The sequence below is a fragment of the Mastomys coucha genome, unplaced genomic scaffold (genome assembly GCF_008632895.1).
Source record: "Mastomys coucha isolate ucsf_1 unplaced genomic scaffold, UCSF_Mcou_1 pScaffold13, whole genome shotgun sequence".
NCBI classification, from domain to species: domain Eukaryota; kingdom Metazoa; phylum Chordata; class Mammalia; order Rodentia; family Muridae; genus Mastomys; species Mastomys coucha.
In genome coordinates this window covers 33840489-33852275 of record NW_022196895.1, presented here as the reverse complement: position 1 = coordinate 33852275, position 11787 = coordinate 33840489, and the positions used below count along the sequence as shown (strand labels likewise).

General features: G+C 44.6%; 1 protein-coding gene across 17 annotated transcripts in view; it reads right to left on the bottom strand.

The window, feature by feature from the left end:
- The window catches only part of LOC116087063 (protocadherin gamma-C4), a 176646-nt gene that overhangs the window by 30344 nt on the left and 134515 nt on the right, over positions 1-11787 (bottom strand). Inside the window, exon 1 of one of the 17 annotated variants that reach the window (XM_031365503.1) lies at positions 5450-5643. The exons of 15 other annotated variants lie outside the window; for them this stretch is intronic. In XM_031365503.1, the coding sequence (XP_031221363.1) occupies positions 5450-5479 (30 nt within the window). In that variant the 5' untranslated portion in view covers positions 5480-5643. One more of the 17 variants, XM_031365493.1, reaches the window with a different exon arrangement.

The window sequence follows — 11787 nt, the reverse complement described above, 5'->3', positions numbered from 1 at the left end:
TTTTTTTTTGTATGTCTGTTGCCTCTGGTATCCTGTGTACCATAAAAGAAGATTGTCTTTTCACCCTTTATAATATCTAGCACATGGGGATAATAATATACCATGAATATCCATATCGTTTATTACTTCAACAAATACTGCTTAAAGATTTACAAAGTAGGTATTATATTTATGTCTTGACAAAGGACCCGAAGTTCAGACAGGAAAAAAAAAAAGTATTTAAATCTGAAAGAGCAGCATATATAGTACTGTGTGGTATTGCAAGTTCACACTAAAACAAACACGGTCTGCTTACTAGAATTGGAGCATCACAAAGCCCCAATTCTAGATGTCCTTGATTTGGTCTCTTATGCCAGGTGTGTGATTCTCCTGCTCCTAGGTTGTTTTGTTTTGTTGTTTGTTTGTTTGTTTGAGGCAGAGTTTCACTGTGTAGCCTTGGCTCTCCTGGAACTCATGATGGTCCTTTAGGGTTGCTTTGAACTTATAGATGTCCACCTGCATCTGGATGTCTTCCAAGTGCTAGGATTAAAAGTGTGTGCCACCATGCCTGGTCCTACCACTAGTTTTTGTTGTTGTTGTTTTGTTTTCTTTTTGTTTTGTTTTTCAGTTTAGCTTAGTTTTTAGAGACCTTATTCTGAGTGCATGTATGTGCTTGCATGAGTTAGTACACACCACTTGCATGCAGGTGCTCAAGGGTGTCAGGTGCTTTGGAACTGTAGTTATGGGAAGCTGTTGGTGGTCTAAGGGGTGAGCAGTGAGTGGAATCCAAACCCGAGTCCTATGCAAAAGCAGCAAATACTCTTAAACCACTGAGCCATTTCTTAAGCTCCTTTACATCTAGGTTAAAAAAAAAAAGCTTTATTGAAATATAATTGAAATATCATGCAATCCAACTATTTGAAGTATACATTTTAATGGTTTTTGGTATATCTCTCTATACTAATTTGATGAAACTATTGCCACAGTTTAATTTTGAAATATATTTGTGTCACCCAAAAGAGCCAGTTCCTATTGCTCAGTTCTACTTTCAAAGACTGAGCCAGGCATAATGCAGCACACCTATGATACCAGTACTGGGGAGGTGGAAATAAGAGAATCAGGTCAGTCTGGGCTACTTAAGACAGACAGACAGACAGACAGACAGACAGACAGACGGTTGAAAAGAGCACCCTAGATGCTAGTGGTTTAGGAAGATTGTCTCTTTAGGTGACTGAAATGCCACATTATGCCTTACATACAATGCCTTTCTAGAATTGATCTATGCACTATTTAAAATTTTAAATCTGGAAAGTGACTTGATAGTATTTTTGTTTTTTATTGGGGCTTGGTTCAATAAAGTTGGCTTTTGGCTCCTGGTTCTGTGAACATCAGACCGATAATGACCCTCTACTTCATACAATAAATGATGGGCTAGCAGGTTCTAGGGCAAATTTGAGATGTCTGTGCTTCAAACTTTTTGAAAGGTCCCTGGGTGATTTTTAAGGTGTACCCAAGTTTGAGAATATTGTCTTAGGCTGACAGAGGAGTAGCTTTTCTGTATGCTACCACCCTCCCTCAGCTTCATTGCCAGTTTAGGCCACCTTCGTATTTGCTCATTTCCAAAGAGAGCTCAAGCTTTTGGACAAAGAAGTACTACTAGTAATCTTAATAGTGATAACTAATAATGTTTAACCATCATGACAACTAGACACATGCAGAATAATACCAATTGGTCCAACAAAGCCCATGTTGTTTCCCCTTTGCATGCAAGAGGCTTAGAAAGGAGGCTGAATGGCATGTGGTCAAAGACTCAGTTGGTGAGAATCCTCGTTTAATTGCCAAACCTAAGAATTGCCAACACTAGTAAGGCAGTGGTGACAGCATGCCTTTCATCCCAGTAAAAGCAGGCAAATCTCTGAGTTCAAGGCCAGCCTGGTCTACAGAGTGAGTTTCAGGACAGCCCAGGGCTACATAGAAAAAAATCTGACTCAAAAAACCAAACCAAACCAAACCAAACCAAACCAAAGAATTTCCAGCAATAATGAACTTAGCTACCAAATAACAGATGTTCTCCTGCAATTCAGATTGTGTGTAGCCTGTCTCAAAAAGAAGCCTTCATAGTCTCCAGCATTCCATCATGCATGCATGAATGCTTTACTTTTCTAAGGAAAAGAATGAATCTCTCTTTCCCTGTAGGTCCACACCTAGCAAGACACAGTGATGGAGAAAGATCAAGAATACTAGAGGCTTTTCCACTTGGTGTTCTTTCAGGCCATCTAGATTTATTTTCAAAATAAAGTCTTATCTTTGTAATGGAAATGATTAGCTTTGAGTATTATAGTTAAGTTTTTGTCTTTATATTTTTATGTATTTTCTTCTGTTTCCTATGATGCTCATCATTAATATTATAAGATACTTGATAAAATGCCCATTGTTTCCAGTACTGTGCTTGAAATAAATGTAAAGAATGTCCAGAGCTTTATAAATGATCTGAGAATGAGGTACAAGATTGTGTAGGCTAATGAAGGTTATTAAAAAGAAAACTAGTTTTAGAGGCAGGTGGATCTCTGAGTTTGAAGCCAGCCTGATCCACAGAGTTGGTTCCAGGACAGCCCCAAACAAACAAATCTTAAACACATTAGCTTCAATATAGAAGCTGTAGTAGGCACTCGAAAGGTGGCTAGACAAGGTAGTTTTTCTACTGACACTAGTTAGAGGTGCCCAGGAGCTCATTTCCAAAGCAAACCCTACCAAGCTAAGCTCTGAGTGCTGAGATCAAGTGCCCTTAGCATGACTCTTGGTTGTGATAGCAAACGGGTGTGCTGAGGGTGTGAATTGAGTTCACACATGAATCGAGCGAATATCACCATCTTGATATAGGACCACAGAGCACATTCTAGACAGCCTCTTCCCCCTAAAGGCACCGTTTCATCTAGGAAGGATAGGTCGAAGTCTGGAAGCGCGCTCAGAAAAACATCACCATTTTTCAAAACAGCAACAACAAAACAGACCTACCCACACCTCTCTCACAAGCATTAAAGCGGTTCAGAGACGGCTTGCTAACACTTACCTGTCCAGGGGGGGCGCTCTCTGCCCCCAACACCTGTCTATAGAACACGGGATCACAACTTCGCAGCGTGTTCTGGCGGCTGGCCAGTGGGCTGGCCGCACCAGGCTTCTTCAGCAGTGGGTCGCTGCGGCGAGAGTCCGTGGTGAGGTACACCTGATGGTACAGGTGCGGCGGCATGAGGCCCCCTCGCACCGCGTCTGCGTGCAAGGAAGGCCCTGGGGTTCGGTACAGGGAGCTCACTGGGGCTCGGTAGAGGTCCCTAGACCGCTTCCACTTGTAAACTTTGAATATGATCACTCCCAAAACTGTAACTGCGAATCCCACTGAGACCAAGATTAGAGAAAGAAGTAGATAAAAGGTGAGATTTTTGTTTTGTTCTCGGGGAGCTGAGCCAGAAGGGAACTCGGCCCGGGCTTCCGGAGACTCCTCAGTTACTGACACAGTCAGGGTGGCGGTGGTGGAGAGCAATGGTTCTCCATTGTCTGAGATCAAGACTGTGAGAATCTGCCTTGGTGAATCTGTGTCCTGGATTGGGCGGGCAGTGCTGATCTGACCCGTGTGAAGCCCCACGGCAAAAAGGCTCTGGTTGGGGGCTCCCAAAAGGCTGTAGGAGAGCCAGGCATTGTGCCCTGCATCTGCGTCCCAGCCTACCACCCGGGAGACCACGTGGCCCGCAGCTGTACCTCGAGGCAGCATCTCCACCGAACTCTGGCCAGGCCGGGGATACAGGACCTGGGGGGCGTTGTCATTGCGGTCAGTAACAAATATGTTCACGCTGATGTTGGTGGCCAAGACCGGGGTCCCACCGTCATTTATATGAGCTGTTAGTTGGAACTCTCTCTGATCCTCATAGTCCAGGGGTACTAAGGTAGTCAAGACCCCATTGTCACGATTTATTGTGAAATAGCGACCCACGAGACCAGTTTCCGCTCCTGGTTCCAAGAGAAAGAAGGAAAGGCGGGCATTGGGCGGGGCGTCGGGGTCCCAGACGCTTAGGTTTAATATAGGAACTCCGGGTAGGTTATTTTCCTCAACATAAACGTCGTAGGAGGATTGGGACGACTGAGGGGGATTGTCGTTGATGTCGGACACTTGGACCTTCACTGTTGTAAGAGCTGAGAGAGAGGGGGTTCCCGAGTCTCGAGCTGTGATGGTGAGATTGTATTCTGGCATGGTCTCACGATCCAGGGCTGCACTGGTTTTCAAAGTGAAGTAATTCTTGAGGGAAGAAGTCAGGCTGAAGGGAAGACCCGGTGGGACCTCGCAGGTCACCAGCCCGTTCTCTCCAGCATCCAGATCAGTCACACTGAGCAAAGCAATGACAGTCCCCAGAGGAGCATCCTCAGGGACCGGGCTGTATACAGAGGTGACTGTGATCTCCGGGGCATTGTCATTTACGTCCACAACCTCTACCAGTACTTTGCAATGCGCTCCTTCGGGATTGGCACCTTTGTCTTTGGCCTGGATGTAAATCTCATGGAGTTTGGTGTCTTCGAAGTCCAGGCGACCCTTGATTGTCAGCACCCCGGTTACGAGGTCTAAAGCGAAGAGTTCCCGCACCCCAGCACGATTGTGGCTGCCAAAGGAGTAAACAATTTCTCCGTTGAGGCCCTCATCCAGGTCAGTTGCACGAACCTGGGCGACGCGCGTGCCTGGGGGTGCATCCTCTCGGACGCGCGCCCGATACAAAGACTGATTGAAAGCAGGCGCATTGTCATTCGCGTCCAGCACTGTGATACGAATTGGAAGGGTGGCGGAGCGAGCTGGGGTTCCTCCATCCAGCGCGGTCAGTACCAACTGGACACTTGGCTCCCGTTCCCAATCCAGGGCGCGCTCCAGGACCAGCTCCGCGTATTTCGTGCCGTCCTCTCGAGTCTGCACGCGGAGCGCAAAGTACTCGTTGTGGCTCAGCTCGTAGGTTTGTAAAGAGTTGCTTCCCACATCGGGATCGTGCGCGCTCTCGAGCGGAAAGCGCGTCCCCGGCGCCATGGCCTCGCTAATCTCCAATTTCATTTCCCCGGTGGGGAAAGAGGGATTGTTGTCGTTGATGTCCTGGACCACCACTTCCGCGCTGAACAGCTCCAGCGGATTCTCTACCACCAACTCCAGAGTTACAGTGCAAGAGGGCAGCGTCCCGCACAGCTCCTCTCGGTCCAGTCGATCGTTGACGAACATCTCTCCAGTCTCCCAGTTCACCTCAAAGAACCTACGGCTAGCTCCGGACACCACCCGGAGTCGGCGGGCCGACAGACTGCCGAGATCCAAACCAAGATCCGTGACCACGTTACCCACGGGGAAGCCCCTCTCTCGCTCCTCCAGGATCTCATAGTGAATGATGGTGGAAGCCTCGGTCAAGGCGGCTAGCAGAAGCAAAACTCCCACCGTTCTCCCCGGGCTTACCAGTCCGCTGCTCCGGGCCTCTGCGACCATCTCACTCAAAAGCGGCTCCTCTTGCCGGGGTCCAGGCGGTCCCGGAGGTTTGGCAGAGAAACTTTCAGCGGGTTAGCGCTTGGGCGCTGGGCGCCGAGTCCGACATGGCTTTCTGGGCGCCGCTGATTTGTTCGCCCGCTGTTCAGTCTCTGCCTCATCCCGGGGCGCCGAAAGGGGACGGGCCCGGGCCAGATCTCCAGCGTCTTCATTGGCCGACAGCGGCACACAGAGTCCCAGCCAATAACTGCACGAAGAATGCGCTAGCGCCGGGTTCTTTGAGCAGGACACGCGCTCGCGCCAGGAACTTCACTTCGCTCTGGCTGCTTTCCAGAGTTTCCTGTCCAGCGCTCAGCCAGCGCCAGGGGAGCAAACCCAATCTGCGGGCGGATCTGGCCACCTCCCGCCCCATCACAGGCCCATCAAACACTTGCATCGTTATCTTTGATCACAAGAAAGGGGAATGAATGATCCAAGCCTAATGCAACACAGCTTCGACTGGCAAAAACACGAGAGCAAATTTGGGTCTGTTGGAGGGCAGAGGAAGCAGCGGACTCTGTTTTGGAAGGAGGAATGAGTATTTCTGGGGAGATTTATATTATCACTTTTATGGGCCGTGAGATATACGTAGCTTACAGGTAGATTCTGACTTTGCGGGTATGAGGGTTTATTCTCCAGCATATGTCCCCTCCCCCAAACCCTACAGTTTTATCTTTTTCCAAACAGAGGCTAGAAATCCCTACTTTCTCAGTAGAGCAAATCAAGAGTACTACTATCTGCTTGTCTTAACTCTGTCTTGAGATTTAAAAAAATAAATTATATCCTTTAAGATTGGATGCCATCGCTGTTTTCAAGGAAGCTTTTTTAAGGAACAAAAGGCAATGCGAAATCTTCCTACCTGTCTTCCCCCACCCCCCCAACCGTGTAATCACAATTGGTTAAAACATGATCTCTCAAATACTCTGTTCTGGGATTAATCATTTTCCAAAGGCTCTGAGTTCATGTTGCATTGCTAATAAAGAAATCTCCCTCAGAGAGAGAGAAGGGGAGGGGCAGGCCTTATGGTACCCAGGACCTCGCTTAAAGTGATGGTAGAAACACTCTATAGACTCGCCAGAGAAATACAAAGCTTTAGTCACAGAATAAAAAGTTCTACATTTAGAATTGTAGACACTAGCCCCCACCCCCAAAGCAATGGTTAGAATGAGGAACAGGAGTTAGCTATGAAATGACGCTGAGTTTGGCTGTATATTTTCGACAAGAAACTAATCCAAGGGCTTCTAGAATCCAGCCCGGTTCATGAACAGATGAAAGTGCTTGGTATAAAGTAAGCCTCAATTAATGGTGGAAAAGCAATCCATTTGGTCCTAGATGTGAAGTGTTAGGAGCTTCATACTCTGTAAATAAATGCCTTGTCCGTTCTGACCTGTAACTAAGTCTTAATCACATGCAGTGAGTGAGATACCCAGAAACGGGCTTTTTTTTTTTTTCTGATGAAAAGCCACATCCTTAGTACTAACCCTATGCCCTACCCCAGCTTGCTCCACAGTTTTCAAGTCAGATGAGGTGGACATGCTTGAGGACATGCTTGTAATCCTGAGGCTGGATGATTTTGATGAGCTCCAGACTGGCCTCCCCCTCCAAAAAATAAAATAAAATAAAATAAAATAAAATAAAATAAAATAAAATAAAATAAAAACCAAAGCAAATCCAGTGACAACTGGCTAGACTACCAAGAATTGTGATCTGCATTAAGGAGGTGGATACATCAGAATTTAGATTCTGGACTATAGTCCAGCTACTTGCTACTTACTTGCTACTAAGTGTGAGAACCAGTGTCATAGGCAGGCACTGGGCACTTGACAGCAGTGAAGAATTTGCATTTTACCAAAATACCTGGCTGGTGAGAAGACACATTAAAGTTTGATAAGAGCTAAATTTGGTGGGTCATTCAGAGATGTGCAGATTTAACTTTTTTTTTTTTTTTGGTCTGTTCACTATCACAAAAGTCACAAATTAGATTCTGAAAGCTTGAAAGCTTTGAGGGGAGGGGATTGGGGTTGAATCCCAGGTCTTAAGCATGTTAGACAAAACGAGTGTTTAGTAGCTGAGTTACACATTCCCAGACACAGAAAACCAGCTTTTAAAATGTATGCCATTCTCCTTAATAGTAAGGCCCATAGCTCGAAGACCTCTTCATAATCCAGCAGACATCTCTGAGATTCCTTCTCCACAGTAGGTGGGATAAGATTCTCCAATATCCAATTAGGTCATGTATTTCTCTCAGATACTCCTGGACAGCACAGCATGGTGTTTCTCTTGAAATACCAGGCCCTTTGTATGGAATCCACATCCTCACTCACTCCTCCACTCTCCCAGGCTCTACTCCATGGCAGAGCTTTCAATGTGGTCATTATCTAAGCAAAGACCCTTTGTGCCCCGAGGCCTTCATCCAGGCTGTTTTCCTCCCAGCAAAGTGTCTTTTCCCCTTCCTTGCTTGTATTCCAAACCTTTTATGTCTCAACAAACAAAATACCAGCCAACCAACTGAATTGGGGTACAGGCCAGTTGAAAAAGAATATCAGGCCCTGGGTTTGATATCAAAAAAGTCTGGGCATGGTAGTGTGTTTATAATCCTAGCTCCTGGAGAGTGAAAGCAGGCGGGTCAAGACTTTATCCATTGGCTACAAAGAATTTGGGGCCAACCTGAGCAATATGAGACTACCTCAAAACAAAATACAACAAAAATTTAAGGTTTCAGTTAAAAGCAGTATCCTTTGTTTTAGCCTCTTGGGACACCTAACACAACTTAAGATTTTTATTAGTTACACTCATCATACGAGGTAAGGGGCTCTGCTGTGACATTTCTATACATGCGTGTGATGGACATTTATCATGTTTCCCCCACTAACCTTTATCTTCTCCCACCCATCTCCCCAACAATTCTCCCTTCATTTTTATATCCTCTCCTCTCACTCCATTTCCAGATTCCACTTCTGAGAGAAAACATGTGATACTTGTTTTTACAAAGTTGGTTTATTCCACCAAAGCAGAAACAATAGGAAGAAATGACAAATTAGATTGCATTAAATTATGTTCTAAACATGTATACCTCTCCCATACAAAGGAAATGAGAGGGAGAAGAAATCACTAGGACAGGAACAGTACCATTTCTGATGATGGTATGTATTCTCTCCATACCCTATCACATAAGTACTGTATGTGTGTATGCTGTGTGTGTGCGCACACATGCGCTCAATAAGGATTTAAATGGTTCATTCACACATGCTAAACACATTACCATGCCACTGAACTACATCCCAATGCTTTCCATTATTATTATTATTATTATTATTATTATTATTATTATTATTAATCAGGAATCAAGCCCAGGAGCTTGTGGCAGGCAAGCACAGCACAGGAATAGTTTAGTAACCTGAGATTCTAGTTAGTTTAGGATGTGCACACAACCATCTTCTAATAATAGTGTACTTGGTAGCTGGAGACCTTTACCTGCATACACTATGCACATACACATCTCTCTGAATAATGTATCTAGCAACTTATTCCCAACACAGGACCTCCATCTGCATCGAGTTGCATGCACCACCACCCCCCCCATTCTGAACAATGGAGTAAAACTTTCCTCCTCTTAAAGACCACCAAACTGGGACAGATTCTCTTTAGTTGTACTCCACGTTTGTCGTGGTGCCTGAATGGAAAGGCTGATTCCTCCTAAACTGTTTCTAGGTGCGTGTGCAATGAGGCAAAACTGTGTTCCTGAGTGAACTTTTAAGGATGCTCCCCTATTTAACACAATTACCCCTGTGCATAACCAGGCAGGCACATAATTAAAATCAGATACATTAGAGGAAGGGACATACACAATAAAAATGGTCATGACCTAATCCATCAATCAAAACAGAGAACCATCCAAACTATGTATGCCCCTTAGCAACCAGCTCCTCTTACCCCATAAAAAGAAGCCCTGGGCAATAACCTGATGTCCTTGAGTACCTCCATTGTGATAGCTGGCTGTCAATCTTGACAATATAGTATTTTCTCATCTGTGCTATTCCTTTGCTTTCGAATAAAGTTTTCCTGGCTCTACTTTGCAGCCTGTGTGGGTTTTTTATTTTATTCTTGAATAAGAGGCAAAAAACCTGGAACCCCTCCAGCTCAGATTCTAACTACTGATAATGATATCAGCGGAGGAGCAGGCCAAGTGCCCTGCTTCTGAGTCCACAATACCAGGCCTTACATACTTTAAAAAATGTTTATTTTTATTTATTTATTTATTTGTTTGTTTGGTTGGTTGGTTGGTTTTTTGAGACAGGGTTTCTCTGTGTAGCCCTGGCTGTTCTGGAACTCACTTTGTAGACCAGGCTGGCCTCGAACTCAGAAATCTGCCTGCCTCTGCCTCCCAAGTGCTGGGATTAAAGGCGTGCGCCACCACCGCCCGGCTATTTTTTATTTTATATATATGAATGCTTTTGGCTGTGTGTGCCTACTGCATTTGGAGGCTGGAAGAAGATACTGGATCCAGTGAACTAGAGTTACAGGTGGGTATGAACTGCCATGTAAGTAATGGGAACCGAACCCAGGTTCTCTGCAAGAACAGTGGGTGCTCTTAACTTCTGAGCCATCTATAGAGACCCCCCAGATACTTTTAAATGTAACAGCTTTCATATTAGTGTCATAGTGACCAGCCGTAACATAACCAAGGAGTACAGACCTATCTATACACACACTCATTTGAGTATAGTCATTTTCTCAAGAGAGCCCCTGCCCCTGCTGGAGACTGAACATCTCCAGAATTCATCAGAATCATCATACATCATCAGAATTTTCTAATCTCTATCTTTTATCATTTCTGTTCTATAATTTCAAGACCTCTTGTGACCTATGAGATATAGCAAAAATAATTTAAAAACAGGAAGTACAAGTGTTATGCAGTAGATGGCGAGGCTTCGGCATCAAAAAGAATCAGCTTCCAGTGCTGAAGCTTACCTTTGTAGTTACTTAACTATGAACATTCTGTTATTTTTTATTTTTAATATATTTTATTCTTATGGAGCTGGGGACTGACTGTAGGGCTTTGAACATCCTAGAGAAGCACTAGGACCTCTGAGCTACAAAGGCACAAAAATTTTATTTTTAATGTTTATTCTCTGTCTTTGTGAACTAGAAATAATAGTGTATAACTACAGGGACTTGAGTCAACTTCAAATCTTTCCAGTAACCATACTTGATTACTTACATGGTATTTTAGAACTCACACACAGCTCAAGGATTTTTAACCAATTCATTCATCCAACGCCTGAATACCCTCACCCCTAAATTTTCCCTTGCACTTGTACAGTTTTTGCTCTGCTTTTAACCTCCAGGAACCCCATATCCACTCTCTGTCTTGTGGCTTTTGTTTTTTTAAGAAAGAGGAGATTAAACCCAGGGGCCTGCTAAGCTAGTGCTCTATCACTGAACTACACCTTTGGTTCCATGCGTTTTGATTTTATAGAATTTCTGTTAAAAAGGGATAGCAGACAGCCATTGCAGTGCATTGACCTCCAGAGAGAGAGAGAGAGAGAGAGAGAGAGAGAGAGAGAGAGAGAGGAGAGAGAGAGCGAGAGCCCTGAAAAACTGGGCTTCACTGAGGACAGATAAATAGAAGTGGAGCAGCCTGGGCATTGGTGACGTCACAAAGAAATGAGGAGAGGTGGGGCAGCTCCGGCGGCTTTATGAAAGGCTGTTTAGCTGAACGGAAATGTGCCACAGGAAAGACGAAAGCTTCATACAGAGAAAAGGGGAGCCATCCCAGACAAAAAATAGCAAGAAAAGGAGGTCAAGGAAGATGAAGGAAAGGGAGGTGGATATGATTAGATGTGGTCCTAGAACATTTTTTTTATTTCTTGTGTACAAAGCATTTAGCTACCCTTCCCCCCTCTGCTGGATACACCACCACTTTATTATTATTATTATTATTATTATTATTATTATTATTGTTTATTATTATTGTTGTTTATTATTATTATTATTATTATTATTATTATTATTATTATTATTATTACTATTGATACAGGGTTTCTCTGTGTATCTCTGGCTGTCCTGGAACTCACTTTACAGACCACGCTGGCTCCAACTCACAAATCCACCTGTGTCTGGCTTCCCACTGCTGGGAATAAAGGTGTGTGCCACCACTGCCCAGCTAACACAACCTTTCTAAAGAAAAGAATCTGAAGTATGAAACTGTGTCAAGCCGGGCGGTGGTGGCGCACGCCTTTAATCCCAGCACTTGAGAGGCAGAGGCAGGT